Source organism: Hyla sarda, chromosome 8 (genome assembly GCF_029499605.1).
Source record: "Hyla sarda isolate aHylSar1 chromosome 8, aHylSar1.hap1, whole genome shotgun sequence".
Classification (NCBI taxonomy): domain Eukaryota; kingdom Metazoa; phylum Chordata; class Amphibia; order Anura; family Hylidae; genus Hyla; species Hyla sarda.
This window is the reverse complement of record NC_079196.1, coordinates 178804134-178822529: the sequence shown is the minus strand read 5'-3', so window position 1 is coordinate 178822529 and position 18396 is coordinate 178804134. Positions and strand designations below refer to the sequence as shown.

The 18396-nt window shown below is 44.5% G+C and overlaps 1 protein-coding gene across 5 annotated transcripts in view; it reads left to right on the top strand.

Annotated features, from left to right (window-relative positions):
* The window catches only part of TMC5 (transmembrane channel like 5), a 134769-nt gene that overhangs the window by 29744 nt on the left and 86629 nt on the right, over positions 1–18396 (top strand). For 2 of the 5 annotated variants that reach the window (XM_056536130.1, XM_056536129.1), the window contains exons 2-3: positions 13241–13366; positions 16101–16282. In XM_056536130.1, coding sequence (XP_056392105.1) covers positions 13299–13366; positions 16101–16282 — 250 coding nt within the window. In that variant the 5' untranslated portion in view covers positions 13241–13298. The other 3 variants (XM_056536133.1, XM_056536131.1, XM_056536132.1) reach the window with 3 other exon arrangements.

Here is an 18396-nt window from a genome sequence, read left to right as displayed (position 1 = left end):
GCACCCCAACACCTGGTAGTTGCAGACGGGTGGCCAGGAAGCAGATTCCCCCCTGCTTATTGCCCCCCTCCCCTTTTCCCAGCCACTCTCCTCCAGTATGTAACATTGCCCCCATCGCCGCCTTTCCTGGCCTGAGCTGTGATTGGCCAAGACCGACCAGCCAATCACAGCTCAGGCCAGAAAATATGTAGTTTCATATTCCTTGCAGCCGGCCAACTCTGCTCCCCGGCCACCTGCCTGCAACTACCGGCTGTTGCAACTACAACTCCCAGCATGTCCTCACATGCTGGGAGTTGTAGTCCTTACGATTGCCAGCGGGTGGGAGATGCGGAGCGGGGGCTGCTGCGAGCGGCGTCGAAACAAAGATAGGTGGCGGTGGGGGGGTGGGGGGGGTCTGCTCCCCGGCCACCTGCCCGCAACTACCAACCATTGCAATTGCAACTCCCAGCATGCCCTCACTGAAATGGCATGCTGGGAGTTGTAGTCCTGTAATAGCTATCCAGTGGGTGGGAGATGGGGGCTGCTGTGAGGCACAGATAGGCGGCGGTGGGGGGACGTGACACAAGGAGCTACGGGCTGGTAGCGGCAGGAGGGAGATGACGGGGGGGGGGGGGGGGAGGGCAGTAGAGAAGGGGGGAAAAGATGACCTAGGGTGGACGGCGGGAGATGAAGGAGGGGGATGATGGGTATTGGGGGTAAGACGGAGCCCAGGCGGCTGCTAAGTGATGCCAGCCCAGGCTCCTTTGTACGGCTGTGATTTCATATTTCCCGCAGGAGCCGCGGGACATATCAAATACCGCTCACCAAAGCAAGTTTTGTAAGCCAGGTCCAGGCTGTCTTACATTTACGCTGCTGTTGCGATTTTTTTTTGTGTGACTTTCGAACTTGATTTATCCCTGACCACTAAAAAGTGAAAACTGAAATTTGCTTTGGTAAGCTCTTTTGTAGATTTTTGCTTACAGCCAAAAGTCGCACAAAAAATTGCTTAGACGCAGATGCGACTTTTAGTGCGACTTTTTCAAGCAAAAAAATAGCTCTAAATCCCTTGATAAATGTCCCCCCAATTGACTACCTTAACCTGGTATTTGAGGTATTCTTTACCTGGCACTTGGCACCGGCAACCGCTTTACCTCTGGAGTGTGGTGGTTTAACACTCCTGGCGTCACGAACATTCATCCCTAAAGTCTACATACACGCTAAACCCCCAGCTCGCCACCCTTTTTTTTGCAGATTAGGTGTGTACACCTCCCCACGTAATGTATGACATAGTGATAATAATATCTGTGTTATCTGTATGGCTATTTCTACGTATTGCTGGGAATCTCCACATTTCACAGATGACTGTGGCAGCTGCACGTTATCTGACACATAATAGCACTCCATTTGTAAATATGATCTGAAAGCCTTTATAACCAGATAAAGGATATGTTTGTTTAAGTAAGCAATGATAACCACAGCACAGAAAGCCTGTGAACTATCCCTCCCAGGTCATTGGTGTCTGCATTCCTATAATGAATAAAGAGTTACTAAAATAAACCTCTTTAGAAATAGGTGGCATTTAGATTGCCCTGTGTATTATTTAAGGAGTTTAGATAGTCCTATAGAAGAGTAGAAATTGATCGCACTCGCAATGATGATACAAAATGCAGATTTATTTACTCACATAGGTCGGCTGGATACACAGGTATGGAGAGGGAGCAGACAGATCGGAACAACATCCATTTCGCGCAAAGCCACCGCTTTTACTGGTTTGGCACGAAATGGACGTTGTTCCGATCTGTCTGCTCCCTCTCCATACCTGTGTATCCAGCCGACCTATGTGAATAAATAAATCTGCATTTTGTATCCTCATTGCGAGTGTCATCGATTTCTACTCTTCTATGGGACTATCTGGACATATTTGCTATTTCTTAAGATTGAGCACCGCAGCAATTGGATTGTAGCACTGTACCTGAGACCACACATTGTACCTCCAATCCGAGACTACCATTATAGGGTCAGTAGTGCCGACCTCGATATCTATGGTGATTTGTCATTAAAGGAGTTTAATTGAATAAGAATCATTACCATTCGAGGGCTGGATTCCAAATCAGACTAAAAATCTAAGTAATAAATCGAAATCACACGCGGAACCAATCCGCAAGGATTTTGTCACAGCAACTCTTTATGTGACCCAGACACATATATGGCCCCCATGTGCCTGTATGCACTCCTAACAACTCTTGTCCTGAGGGAACTCCTCCCAAGTCTGGATCGGGGCAGTGAAGTCCTAGACAATCTGAGCACAGGTTCCACTAGAAGATGTCGAGCCCTGACTCCCTTCCGGAGTCTGTTTCTGAAAGTTTGCCTAGACGCATGTACGCCTGTAGGCAGCTGGAGGTGATTTTCTTGGGCCCTGGCAGTGCCTCTGGTATCTGCTCCATGCTCTTTAGACTAAGCAGGGTAACACAACAAGCCTTTTTGAGACGTCACATATGGATGTGCCATTTTGGATTACCTGTGCAACCTGAATAGGCTGCAGTTACCACCTCATGCTACCAGTAGTCACAAAACACAGAATTAGAGAAGAAACAGGAAGGCTATGAAGGTAGTATTGTAGCCTTGTATGTGGTTTTGAAGGTGGTATTTAAAAAGGACTCACGAGAGAAGGTTCCACTTTCTTTATTTAATGCCTTATAGGCAATATCAAAAATGGCACCACTCTTGGGCTGTGTCACGTAATAGAGTTCAACCCCATGCAAGTGAATTAGCTGCCACGGGATTGAGAGGACTGAACTGTGAACTAGAGAGACATAGAGACATATCACTTGCTTGTTTTTTTAAGTTCCATTTTTGAAGAAATTCTGCTTTTTGTTGGTTAACAGATGAGAGCAGTCTGACTTTTTTTTAAAGCCTATTTTTAGTAATTGTTACTAAAAGGTTAGGTTAGAAATCTTGTGTGGTGAGTTTTTGTCTGACTAAATAAATTGTACTTTAATGGTCTGAAGTTTCCATCCAAACAGAACAGGCAGATAACATTGAGTCAAGCTGCCCCTTCACAAATGTGTGAGGAAGTAGCAATTTAGGATTCCAGTGGTAAGCTCATTTAAAGGGGTACTCTGGTGTAAAATTTTTTTTTTTTTTAAATCAACTGGTGTCAGAAAGTTAAACAGATTTGTAAATTAGTAAGGATTAAACAAATACCAACCCCTCAAAACTAGCATCAGAGAACTGATGCATGAATTAGATCTGGTTGAATATAAATTGAGACCGTGCTTCAATTATGTCATACAAAATAATATAAAATTTTAATAAAATACAATAATATATGCAAAAATAAACCTCTTAGCACAGGGCCCTTGTGCAGAGGTAATATGGATGTTATAGGACCATAAATTGGAACATTATATAATAAACACCGATATCTAATACTGTTTTATGAAATAGATGAGATTTTCCGATAATCCGGTATCTGAAAGTCCAGACAGTGATGGAATGTCCCGTACTTTAGATTAAATCCTGATAGGACAAATGAGAGGTGATATAATAAGACTATAGTTACCAGCCTGATGAACAGCTCAGCCATGATCTCCCTAGGACAATAGGTGATGTCCGCAATTCGTCACGCCCCCTCCCATAGACTTGCATTTAAGAGGCATGGCCGTGACTTCATGAGCCTTCACCCCCGCATTGCTAGTTATCCGGCACGGAGCAAAGTTCGCTCCGTGCATCGGATGTCTGGGGTGCCGCAGCCGAGATTACAGGAGTCCCCAGCGGCGGGACCCCCACGATCAGACATCAGATGTCTAGGGGTGGAGTACCCCATTAAGGGAAAGAGAGAGACCCCACACGTTTCATTGCTTAGTGCGGCAGCTTCATCAGGACAGTCATATGAGAGCCACAAGATTATGATGACAAAGCGTTGATACTTTGCTTTATTGCAAATGTTTCTACTGGTTAGCGTAAAACTTGTCAAAAATATTATATCAATCAATATTAGATGACAGATTTTATTTTTAGCACATTGACATTGAAGCTTGTGAACAGTATTCAATCAATAGTTCATATTTGCGTCAACAATTCTCTTTATCTTGAGGTCTGTTCAGTACTGTATCTTAATAGATTCCATAGGTTTCAGCAAATATTTACTTAGGTCTCCGAATAGAATTCTAGGCATGGCTTTCATTTACTTGTTAAATAAAGATGTGATACCTAACCTCTAACTGTATATATACTAATGCTATTTATGGGAAATGTTACATGATAACACTTCTGAAGCCAGGAGGTTGTCACTGTCTTGTTGATATTGCTTTATTCCAATAAAATCTTTAAGTTCTGCTGGTTACACAATGTCGTATTGTAACTGACATCAACTACTATGCCAATAACCACCCAATTGCCAAATGATATTAATTACAGTATTATCATTAGACCATATGTTATGGGCATCCATTAAAAATGAGCCACTTGGCACCTCCTTTATGTGATTGTTGGGGGTCCCAGTGGTCAGACCCCCAATGATTTAATGCAGTATAAGTTATAGGAAAAGTTCTTTAAAAAGAATCTGTCAGCAGCAATTCATGTTCCAAACTGCTGACACTTTTAGCTGTTAGGGCAAGGAGCTATGGAGTACATTTCATATATCTGTCTGTGTTTCCAAAATATATAAAAACGCTTTTGTTATCTGGTGCAAAGAGTGAACAAGGCATTCCCAAGCCACTGAAGAGCTAAGGGTTTCTCGCTCCCCCTGCCATCCCTGTCCCTGCTTAATTGATACTAGTCAACTGGAAGCCGAGCCCTGTTTTCAAATTCCTCACCTGCACATAATTTGTATGCACAGTGCAGGAAACAAGTCCATTAAAGGGGTATTCCGGGTAAAAACATCTTATCCCCTATCGAAAGGATAGGGAATAAGATGTCTGATCGCATGGGTCCCGCCGCTTTGACCCCCCGCGATCTCCCTGCAGCAGCCCGCATTCTATGCGAAGCTGCATCTGAAGTTTCTGAAACCTCCGGGCTTCCAAGACGGGGACATGACGTCACGCCATTCATGTCTATGGGGGGGGGGGGGGCATTGTGGCGTGACGTCTCGTCCCCGTCTCGGAAGCCCGGAGGTTTCCGAAACTTCAGACGCAGCTACGCATAAAATGCGGGTTGCTGCAGGGAGATCGCGGGGGGTCCCAGCGGCCCCCACCCCTGCGATCAGACATCTTATCCCCTATCCTTTCGATAGGGGATAAGATGTTTTTGCCCGGAAAACCCCTTTAAATTGGGGAATGGTCTTGGCTGCATGCTATTGCACAGGTAACAATCGTCTAGTTTGCTTTACCAGTAGCATCTTAAGTTTGGGGATTTGGGTTACTGGTTGGAGCACCTGTCACTCCTTATAAATGGTTTTAACTTTGTTCTGGAAGATGGAAATCTTTAATTTGTCATTTTATCTATGTTTTGAAATCTACTAAGAAAATACTTTGTTTGTTTTAGATGACATAAAACACACATGTTCAGGTAAATTTACTTTCTCTCACAATGTGCCCTTTCTAAATGTCATTGCCAAAAGGAAGTGATAAGAAAATAAACAAGTATGTGAAAAGAGAGCGGCTGTATTAGGTTTTATCCCACAATAGGTTATTTTTCTTCCTTTCTGGGAAGGGAAAGGTGTGCCTTGGACATTGTATATATTATGCACTCTTCCTTTAACATATGCTTAGAAAATTGTGTTTGATTTGTGTTATTCCTTGTAGTAGAGGTCTGGTGTTTAATCTTTGTGTTGTGCCTTGTACTAATGTGCACACTGGGCCATCGTGTATATATAATGCTGTATGTAAAGTGTGCTGTTATGTTGTATAATTGATAGACAGTCTGGTTGGCTACACCACAGGCATACCTGCAAGTTGGGTTTAGTGTTGACCCTACAGCCCATCTTTTTTTAAGAATCCTGGCCACATCAAGTCAGGGCAAGCAGGACTAGGTGGGCCCTCACTGTTGAGATAGATAAAGGTCTCATCTCTGGGATTCACAACTATCAGACATCAATGTTGGTAATGGGACTACCCAAGATTAAAGAGTACTATCGTCAGCAAAAACTTTTGATATAAGGTAGATAATACCATTATATGTATATTTATAATATACATTGGTAAAAAAAATGTGTATATTTTTTGGTAAAAAAAAAAAAGCCATCCTTGCAGCAATTTGCGGAGACCACAGGGACAATCATCCTGATGTGTGAGCCGGGAGCATGTCACAGAGCCTCAGTGCACAGAGCGCTGCTTGTCCTCAGTGCACAGAGCCCTGCTTGTCCTCAGTGTACAGAGCCCTGCTTGTCCTCAGTGCACAGAGCACTGCTTGTCCTCAGTATACAGAGCCCTGCTTGTCCTCAGTGTACAGAGCCCTGGTTGTTCTCAGTGTACAGAGCCCTGCTTGTCCTCTGTGCACAGAGCCCTGCTTGTCCTCAGTGTACAGAGCCCTGCTTGTCCTCAGTGTACAGAGCCCTGCTTGTCCTCTGTGCACAGATCCCTGCTTGTCCTCAGTGTAAAGATCCCTGCTTGTCCTCACTGCACAGAGCCCTGCTTGTCCTTAGTGTACAGAGCCCTGCTTGTCCTCTGTGCACAGATCCCTGCTTGTCCTCAGTGTAAAGATCCCTGCTTGTCCTCACTGCACAGAGCCCTGCTTGTCCTTAGTGTACAGAGCCCTGCTTGTCCTCAGTGTACAGAGCCCTGATTGTCCTCAGTGTACAGAGCCCTGCTTGTCCTCAGTGCACAGAGCCCTGCTTGTCCTCAGTATACAGAGCCCTACTTGTCCTCAGTGCACAGAGCTCTGCTTGTCCTCAGTGCACAGAGCTCTGCTTGTCCTCAGTGTACAGAGCCTTGCTTGTCCTCAGTGTACAGAGCCCTGCTTGTCCTCATTGTACAGAGCCCTGCTTGTCCTCATGGTACAGAGCCCTGCTTGTCCTCAGTGTACAGAGTCCTGCTTGTCCTCAGTGTACAGAGCCCTGCTTGTCCTCAGTGCACAGAGCTCTGCTTGACTTCAGTGTACAGAGCCTTGCTTGTCCTCAGTGTACAGAGCCCTGCTTGTCCTCAGTGTACAGAGCCCTGCTTGTCCTCAGTGTACAGAGTCCTGCTTGTCCTCAGTGTACAGAGCCCTGCTTGTCCTCAGTGTACAGAGCCCTGCTTGTCCTCAGTGTACAGAGCCCTGCTTGTCCTCAGTGTACAGAGCCCTGCTTGTCCTCAGTGTACAGAGCTCTGCTTGTCCTCAGTGTACAGAGCCCTGCTTGTCCTCAATGTACAGAGCCCTGATTGTCCTCAGTGAACAGAACCCTGCTTGTCCTCAGTAGACAGAGCCCTGCTTGTCCTCAGTATACAGAGCCCTGCTTGTCCTCAGTATACAGAGCCCTTCTTGTCCTCAGTGAACAGAGCCCTGCTTGTCCTCAGTATACAGAGCCCTGCTTGTCCTCAGTGCACAGAGCCCTGCTTGTCCTCAGTGCACAGAGCTCTGCTGGTCCTCAGTGTACAGAACCTTGCTTGTCCTCAGTGTACAGAGCCCTGCTTGTCCTCAGTGTACAGAGCCCTGCTATTCCTCAGTGTACAGAGCCCTGCTTGTCCTCAGTATATAGAGCCCTGCTTGTCCTCAGTGCACAGAGCCCTGCTTGTCCTCAGTATACAGGAGCCCTGCTTGTCCTCAGTGTACAGAGTCCTGCTTGTCCTCAGTGTACAGAGCCCTGCTTGTCTTCAGTGTACAGAACCCTGCTTGTCCTCAGTGTACAGAGCCCTGCTTGTCCTCAGTGTACAGAGCCCTGCTTGTCCTCAGTGTACAGAGCCCTGCTTGTCCTCAGTGTACAGAGCCCTGCTTGTCCTCAGTGTACAGAGCCCTGCTTGTCTTCAGGGTACAAAGCCCTGCTTTTCCCCAGTGTACAGAGCCCTGCTTGTCCTCAGTGTACAGAGCCCTACTTGTCCTCAGTGTACAGAGCCCTGCTTGTCCTCAGTACACAGAGCCCTGCTTGTCCTCAGTATACAGAGCCCTACTTGTCCTCAGTGTACAGAGTCCAGCTTGTCCTCAGTGTACAGAGCCCTGCTTGTCCTCAGTGTACAGAGCCTTGCTTGTCCTTAGTATACAGAGCCCTGCTTGTCTTCACTGCACTGAGGCCTGCTTGTCCACCCTCACTTCCTGTATTTGGACTCCTCACAGAGACACAAAGGCAATAGCTATAGAGACAAATATATACATGTTTTTAAAGAGCAGAACCTTGCTTGTCCTCAGTGTACAGAGCCCTGCTTGTCCTCAGTGTACAGAGCCCTGCTATTCCTCAGTGTACAGAGCCCTGCTTGTCCTCAGTATATAGAGCCCTGCTTGTCCTCAGTGCACAGAGCCCTGCTTGTCCTCAGTATACAGGAGCCCTGCTTGTCCTCAGTGTACAGAGCCCTGCTTGTCCTCAGTGTACAGAGCCCTGCTTGTCTTCAGTGTACAGAACCCTGCTTGTCCTCAGTGTACAGAGCCCTGCTTGTCTTCACTGCACTGAGGCCTGCTTGTCCACCCTCACTTCCTGTATTTGGACTCCTCACAGAGACACAAAGGCAATAGCTATAGAGACAAATATATACATGTTTTTAACCAATGTATATTGCAAATATACTTATAATGGTATTATCTACATTATATCAAAAGTTTTTGTTGATGCCAGGTACACTTTAATGGACTGTAATATTGGAAACTGGGTAATCTGGGCTAGGGCTAATAAAGTCAATAAGCTTAAAAATGTTATGTAAAGAAACACTTCAGGTTTGTACTATTCAGTGCCATCTGTTTTATTCCAGCTCAGCTGCATCCACATGTTTCATTACTGTAGCTGGATCATGTGACCATAACATGGATTTATTTGTCTCAGGAAGTGGTTTGTATTGGGTCAATGACGTCCTGTTAACTTCTGGATTACATTATCGCCTATAGATATCTTCTGGTAGCTAATAGACCCCTCCCTTCCAACTCCATATGTATGCTGTTACTGCTGCTAGCTCTATGGGATCAATATATATTTATTCATACACCTCCCCTAAAGACCTCAAAATCTTCATAAGAAACTTTAATTGCGATTATATGTCAAATTACTTTCTCCTCATTCTTTGAATAAGAAAATGCGTTAAACCTGCAATCTAATGTGAATTGACACCCACCCACTTATGAATCTATGCAGCTCACCTGGCTTCTATAGCAGTGACAAATAGCATCTGTCAGATGTCACTTGTCTATATGCTTCCCCCAGCACTGATCAGCAGAGGTTTCTGAAGTAAGATCTGTGATGATCAGCTGATTTCCATGCCAGGTTTATGAATGGTTTGCATTCATAATGCAATATCCTTATTTACCTTCTTGTAAGAATCTAACAGTAGTAGAAACATTATATCCCTCAATATGTAGTATGTTTCCCGATATTTGATTTGTCTGCGGGCCATCTTGAAAAGTGAATGTTTAATAAAATTTGGGGAATTTTCACCACAATACTAGTTACAAGACACTTTATTAATATGTCACAATGGTTAGAAGATGTAGTACAAACAGGTGTAAGCTGTTAGTATCTGGTTTAGGAAGAACATAAAGCAAACCTGGGTCTGTATTTCTCAGGTTCTACTTCCTTGAAGAATGGCTGAATTTATTGCTATCGGCCTTAACCCTATGTGACTAAGTTGAGCACAACCTCAGTAGATTGCGTTTTAGCAAACGAGTTATTATACGTACCTGTGACTAACTACAGGTATCAGTGACTTATTTAACTTTGTAGCCAAGTTACCTCTCCAAACACATCTTACTTCTTCCTGGTAAAGTACCTCACAGACTGCGTGTATTTCCTGCTATGTGACAGAACAGAACTTGTAAATTTGTTGCTTGTCCTTGCATTGTTCGTAAATGGTAATCTGACATCTGTGTTTACTTGTAAAACATATCCTATATTTTGTATGGTTAACGTACAGTCACACAAACAATCTGCTGCAGATTCAAAGCTGCAGATATCAATGTAACAAAATGATTGAACATAGATAGCATCAATCATTTAGCTACATAATTGACATAGCAGCTGATCCTGTACATGATTGTTCACACTGTGTAGTTCCTGCAGAATATTGTGAGCAGAATTGCGCGAGTGGAATTACATGCAGTGAACATTACCATCAGTATGAATGCATCTTCCGCGAGACCGGTTCACACTGAAGAATTTCAGCATCGGCCAATTCCACTGCTGAAATTGTTCCGCGCAAAGAAAGAACATGTTCATTCTTTGCATGGAAGTCTGCAAACACTGCATAGCCGTCAATAGTGATGATGCAGTGCCGCGCAGTCCTACCGCCGAAATATTTTGGCGGCGGCCACCAGATGGAATCTTCGCTCACAGAATTCTGCGTGTGTTCTCATGTGCTTATTTCCGGCTGCAGATTTGCTTTAGCAGATTTTAGTGCCCATTAAAGTCAATGGGCAGTAAAATCTGCAGCAGCAGATCTGCAGCAAAAATGTGCATGTGTGACCTAAGGGTAAGATTACATGTAGCACAGCCGCTTAAGCTATAGAATGTGCTCTGCAACTGATCTAAGAGTACTGCAACAAAATAGCGTGCTGGCGCTGGCCTGCCGAGAACTATTGTAAGTCCTGTTTATTGTACCAAGGGTATATTGAAATGTATTGGATCTGCTGTAAATTTAATGCGCAGTGTACTGTACGGGTGAATACACCCTAAGCGTATTTGACGCTGCAGATGTGCTACTGACCACCCCTAGAGTTAGCCTCCTTCTTTGCCCATGTGTCCTTGATGTGTCTGCTCGTAGCAGCAATCCGCGCATGCGCATTGTACTCACAAACATCGCGGCCGCTCTCAACTTAGCAGAGGGAGCGACTACGATGTCTGTAAGTACACTGCACATGACTTGGAGAACCCCCTGTGTTTACTCATTGCAGTGGACTGCTGCTACAGGCAGACATAGCAGGGACACACGCACAAAGTAGAGTAAGTGGCTGAATCTAGGGGCGGTCAGTAGCGCATCCAGAGCATTATATACACTGCGGATGTGCTACATTCGACCTTACCCTTAGGAAGTATTCACATGTACACGTATCCTGCGCATCAAATCTGCACCAAATCCACTACATTTCATTATATCCTTAAGGATGCAGGGCGTACCTGTACGCCCTGCGCCGGCTCCCCTTCTATGGTGCAGGCTCAGGAGCTGATCACGCATCATAGCAGGGTGATCCCAGTTGCTATCAGCCGCTGGGACGCGTGTCTAATGCCGAACATCACTGATTGCGGGGATGCCCGGCATTAACCCTTTAGACGCCGCGATCAAAGTTGATAGCGACATCTAAAATTTAAGTAAAACAGTGCCAGCAGCTCAGTGGAGCTGATCAGCTTAGAGGATGGTGAGAGTGCCCTTAACTGCCTCCTTTCCATCAGATTGATGATCTGACGCTCCAGCCAGCCATGGCAGGTTGGAGCAGCAGAGCATCAATAACACTGATCAATGCTATGCTATGGCATAGCATTGAACAGTGCATGCAATCCAAAGATTGCATGTAATAGTGCAAAAACATTTCCTAAAATGGACAGAGGTGTCAGCAGAGAGCACTGTGGTCAGGCAGAAAGGAAATTCAAAAAGAAAAGAACTTCCTGTCGATATTAACAGCAGCTGATAAGTACTGGAAGGATTAAGATTTTTTAATAAAAGTAATTTACAAATCTGTTTAACTTTCTGGCACCAGTTGATTTAAAAAAAACAAAAAACAAAAACATTTCTAGTGGAGTACCCATTTAAGGGGTTAAAAGGTGTTTGTAACGAGGACTTACAACAGTTCTTGGCAGGACAGTGCCAGCACGCTATTTTGTTGCAGTAGTCTTAGATCAGTTGTAGATCAAGTTCTGTAGCTTTAGGCCTTTTACACACTTTGTGGATGAGATGCATTGTTATCACAGTTATGACAAGGCTGCCATGGTTTTGCAATCCTATAGAGAAGAAAAAAAAGGAAGACCAGAGGTCAGCACCTTGTGTATTAGGCTTGGTGTTATTGACAGTGTTCAAGGGTCACAAATGGAAGATAGCTAGTCAAGATGGCCACTCACTTTGACCAAAGAAAAATTGTGCCTATTGCCTCAACTAGTGGGGTAGCAAGTTGAAGAGGAGAAATCTGCCCAGCCCGTGAGGTTGCAGGAGATGAGCAGAGCTGGCCCTACAATGGGTCCCACTGGGTCCATTGGACCCAGGCGGCACGTTCCCCAGATGACAGGTGTGGCAAATTGCTGCCCCAAGAAGATTTTTAACAGACAAGCAGGGCCGCCATCAGAGGGGAACAGCCAGTACCGCAGTAAAGGGCCAAGGCACCCACTTAACTCCCCCTGCGGCATCCCCAGCACAGAAGCAGAAGACCGCTGTTTAAGCAGTGGTCTCCTGCTTCTGTACATTCTGTGCAAATTGCATACATAATGTAGGTATAGGCTATAGCAGTCTTCTGCACATGTATGTACATTACACAAATGGCATATGTAATGTATGCACAGGAGCGTGGATTGCGCTGCAGGCCCCATGATGATGTAATTTCATCAGAGAAGTCCCTATGTGGGGGCATGAACTACCTGGGGCTACAACTTACTGGAAGCATTACCTACATGAGGATACTACCCAACCTGATGGGCACTACCTAGCTGGGGAGCACTATATACTGGGGGCATTACCTTCATGGAGGCACTACCTACCTTGGGGTCACTATGTATTGGAGGTATGATCTAATAGGGGCCTCTAACAATTGGGTGCACCACCTACCTGGTAGGCACTATGTACTGGGGGCATTACCTACCCGGGGGTATGATATACCAGGGCCACTACCTACTGGGACATTACCTACTGGGGCCACGACCTACTGGTTCAGGAAATTAACAATACAAGTGAGTAAGATGTCCTAACATCAATTAATCAATTAACAAAGTTTTTTCCAACCAGAGTGCCTCCAGCTGTTGCAAACCTACAACTCCCACAGTATGCCTCGACAGCCAAAGACTGTCCAGGCATGCTGGGAGTTGTAGTTTTGCAACAGCTGGAGGCATCCTGGATGGGAAACGCTGTATTAGCCAAATTCTTCTAACTTGATATTGCTAATACAGTACAATACTAAGTGTATATGTTCTACTTCTATTATGGTTAATAACTTTAGGTTGATTATTGTTAAATCATAGACAATTTGACTTAGACTTCATATCATTTTTTTATTATTATTCTTTTTCCCCCAGAATAAAATGGAAAAGAATGTTCTAAGGTGAAGTGAAGAGCATTAGAAGTGACAATATCATGGCGTACAATGATGGGTTCCACAACCCTGCTTACCATGACTCAGAGACTCTGGAGATTGACCGAGGGTATGGCATTATAATTTAGTAAAACATTTGATTTATTTTTATTATTTTACCATATGTGCAGTTCCTTTCACCAACATACAGTGCCATACAGAGGTTGTCATCATACCCATCAATACCTGTTCTCAATGGAGCACACAGTTGAATTTTCCTTTGTCACACACACTAGGCACAACTTTGTACAAGGCCTATTGGGGGAAGGAAACCAATATCCCAGAGGAAAGTCATAAATGCATACAAATTCCTTGTTAAGGTACCGTACTTTTGGATCAATTCAAACCCAGGACCCCAGTTCTGCAAGGCAACAGTACTATCCACTGAATGACTTCTTGTAAAGCCGTCCATACTAAATGACAAATGTGTACCCCATTAATAAAATCCTAGGCTAGGTCACAGATCATGTGGCCCCCAGTCTCAATTTTTTACATTTATTTTAATTTATTGTTACATTTATTTTTCTTTGCTACATTTTGCTTCAGTTGAAACCCCCCCCTTTATTTTTTTTTTGCATCCTATAGATTTTATGTCATTTAAAGGGGTTATTTATGAATAGAATAGAATACAAAATTCCAAAACTCCTTCCTTTTTTTAATTTTTTATCCTGGATAACCCCTTTAAGGGGTTATCCACCAAAAGGTGATTTTAGTACGTACCTGGCAGACAGTAATGGACATGCTTAGGAAGGATCTGCGCTTGTCTTGGGGATACATGGCTATGTTGTGAGATTACCATAACACTGTGGTTAGCTTTTTGTGAACTGGTATTTCCCGTTTGAGTTTTCTTCTTTTGCCTACAAATCCCATAATTCCCTTTTTCTCCCTCCCACACATCAGCCACCCCCCCCCATTGAAACATAAACTAGTTGCATCCATTCAAAAGACCTGTGGTTTTCAATCAGGGTGCCTACAGCTGTTGCATTAGTTGCAGATTGATCTCTCTCCCACCAAGCGATCCCTCCACTCTTTGAAGCAGACAGGCTCCCTGTTATCAGCTGACTAGTGAGTCAGGTCTCGGCCACATTGCAACCTGGGAAAAATCTGAGACAACAGTAATTTTGTATGCTGTTAAAAATAAATAAATTGGAGTGAAAATCATAGAAGAATTGTGAGAAAATTGTCACACACAGGTACAGACACTATATTATGAACTTCACTAACTTTACAGCCCCTGTAGCATAGTCAAATAAAAAAAAATCCTGGAATACCCCTTTAATGATCTATTCGCATATTCAGTATCCTGCATATATTTGATATGCAGGATTTGAAGCTGCAGATTTGTAGCTGTGTTTAGCCATTTAGTTTATATTGAAATCTGCAGCATAAATTCTGCAACTTCAAATCCTGTACATCAAATATGTGCAGGATGCTGTTCGCCTGAATAAACTCTAAGAGTAAGGTCACATGTAACATATTTTTCTGCGTATTTGCTGCTGCATATTTTTGTACCCATTGAAGTCAATGGGTAGCAAAATCAACTGTATATTTTGATACCCATTGACTTCGATGTCCAGGAAAAAATTCAGTAGCAAAATACGGAATGTGTGACCTTACCCTTAAGGGTAGGGTCACACGTAGCGTATATGCATTGTATTTTATGCTGCATATTTGACTCTGCATGTTTGACGCTTCATAGGTCTGTGCTAGCAAAGTCTATGGGAGTAATATTTAACACCCATAGACCTTGCAAGCACTAAAATAGGCAGCGTCAAATATGTAGCATATACACTACGTGTGACCCTACTCTAAAGGAGTTGTCTAATCTAAAAAAACGTACCCCTTATCTGTAGGGCAGGGTATAAGTGTCAGATCATGTGTGTGCGGGGGGGTCCGATTGCTCCTGCACCATGGCACAAAGAGATAACCGACACGCTCCTTCAAAGTTTCTCAATGGGAGAGCCTGAGATACATGAGCACACCAGCTTGAGTATCTCGGGCTCTCCTATAGAGATGCATAGAGGACATATGCCAACCCATGCTTCTTTAAGTAAAAATTCACCCTATATGGCACAACTATGTATTAGACCATTGCCCATCATTTATTTGTAATACCACAAACCAGTAGCTGGATTGTTTTTTTTAAAGTGATTGTTTTCCTAAAATTTGCTTGGGGTGGGGGGCAATATGTGTTAAAATACGATTGGGGAGATTTAGCAAAACCTGTGCAGAGAAAAAGTTGACCAGTTGCCCATAGCAACCAATCAGATCACTTCTTTCATTTTTCAGAGGCCTTGTTAAAAATAAAAGAAGCGATCTGATTGGTTGCTATGGGCAACTGGTCAACTTTTCCTCTGCACTGGTTTAGATGAGATGAATTGTGGTGCAGTCGGCTTTCATTTTTTCAGAGGTCTTTTTCATAAAACAAAAGCTTTTTGGTTGCTGCACTACTATTCCCTTGCACACGGTTTGATAAATCTCCCTCAGTGTCTCACAGCTCTGGCTGTTGCATAGCAACACATAGTATCTGGTATGTGCTCCAACAACCACACAAGATGGCTGCCTCCTCAATTCTATTAGTGTAGAGCTGAAGGTGGGGGGATCCTGCCATCTGTCCCTTATAGAGGTTTTCTTGACAAAAAAACTGTTCACTTGTACATCAAAGCGAACTTCCCTAAAACCATATCTAACTTTGATGCAGTTGGAATACAGTATTTATGTGTTGATAGAGAAGAACTGGAGTTGATGTGATTTTATTTTTATGTGGTTTTTAGCCATATCAATCTTTTATAACCCACAAACAGGCAGCACTCATCCTTCCGGATCAACCCATATGAAGAGGGAGATGATGTCAGGTATCCGATACAAAGGAGAGACTGGAGGGGAAGCCATTCACCAGTGAACGCTGTACGGTTCAACATGGATTATAATCAAGAGATACCCAGATACCCTCCATCTGAAGATGAGCCAGATATTTTTGGGCAATGTAAGTACAAACCTTAAGCCTTGTTCACATCCACACCACTGCAGTATGTTTAAGTGTACAGCCACACATTTGTAACTCACAGCGGGTAACCCACTGCGGGAAATCTGCTGCGAGTTACGCTAACATTCACGTCAAAGAATCTGCTGAAAATCTGCAATAGTGGTCGATTTGCAAATTGTCAGAGGACCCATTGAAGTGAATAGTAGCATAGGGCTCTGTTCACACGCTCAGAATGTGCGGAGTCTGCATAAAGAATGAACATTCTTTCTGCAGACATGGAAAACGACATTTCTATGCCAGGAACATCAGGGCGCAGAAATTCCACCATGTGCACAGCACTGCAGAATCCCATTGAATACAATGGGACTCTGCTGCTCCCAAATCTTTGGCGGAATTCCAGTGCGGAATTCCACATGGAAATTCCGATGTGTGAATATGGCCCAACTCACTGAGGATTTTCTGCAGCAGGTTACCCACTGTGAGTTGGGATCGTGTAAATGTACAAATACGTGTCTCTTGTCAATCTAGTTAAAAGTAGGGCACTTTTGGCTATGTGGTGCTCCCTGTACAATTGGCAATGATTTTTTTTTTATATCTTGCACAATGCACTTTTCTTTACCCCACAAAATGCATATACGCAGATTTTGCAGGTTATTATTGTCAGGATTCGGCAGGCTGGAGGTGGATCCTCTGTGTCAGTGAGGGATTGGCATGGACCGTACCGGAGGACCGGTTCTAAGTTGCTACTGGTTTTCACCAGAGCCCGCCGCAAAGCGGGATGGTCTTGCTGCGGCGGTAGCAACCAGGTCGTGTCCACTGGTAGCGGCTCAACCTTACTGACTGCTGAGACTGGCGTGGTACAGGAGGACTAGACAGAGGTGAGGTCAGACGTAGCAGAAGGTCAGGGCAGGCGGCAAAGGTTCGTAGTCAAGGGCAACGGCAGAAGGTCTGGAAACACTGGAAATGTACACACACAAAAACGCTTTCACTAGGCACTAGGCAACAAGATCCGGCAAGGACAGGAAGGGGAAGTGGGTTTATATAGGGAAGGCACAGGTGCAGATACTGATTGGGCCAGGAACCAATCAATGGCGCACTGGCCCTTTAAATCACAGAGAGCCGGTGTGCGCGTGCCCTAGAGAGCGGGGCCGCGCGCGCCGGGAAGTTACAGCCGGGTAACGGGACAGGTGAGTAGATTGGGATGCGACCCGCGGGCGGGCGCGTCCCGCTACGCGGATCGCATCCCCGCCGGCAGGGACAGTGCAGCGCTCCTGGTCTGCGGGTCTGACCGGGGAGCTGCAGAGAGGAGAACGCCGCGAGCGCTCCGGGGAGGAGCAGGGACCCAGAGCGCTCGGCGTAACAATTATATTCTTATGACTAGTTTGATACTTTTACATGATGTAAGGGTACATCTATATCACAAAACGTCTGAAAGTGTTTCCAAACTAGGTTGCCTCCAGCTGCTGCAAAACTACAACTTCCAGGGAATGCTGGGAGTTGTAGATTTTCAACAGCTGGCGCCACCCTGGTTTGGAAATAATACGACAAACATATGTACCAAAACCATACCAATGTTGTGTACATTTTTTATCGGATACATTCATACTCCAATACGTTTGTATATAATTGTATGTGATTTGCATACATTTTAAAAATATACTTTAAAAAACAAAACAAGTACATGTTTTGAACCTACACACACACGTACCTATACAGGGTCGTAGCTTGTAGCTTCCGGGCCCCGATGCAAACTCTGCAACAGGACCCCATATGCCAATAATAATGCTGGTCTCTTATGGGGCAGATGTGCTTTGGGGAAACGGGGCCCCCGATGCTACTGCTACCTCTGCCAACTCTATAGCTACGCCCCTGTACCTATACCACACCATACGTTACTAATATACTAGGGGAAAACCTTGTATAAGATTTTTTGTGTGGTACAGAAAAGTGTGATGTGCAGAAGTTTTCTAGCAGAAAAAAATCATAGCCAATTGGACAGGGGACAAAACATAGCCAACACCTACATACTTTTGACAGTTTATGGGTATAGCATAGTGTCACAGCAAATGTTTAGGTACCATTTAAAAGTATCGGCTGATGTCCTGCTGTGGTAT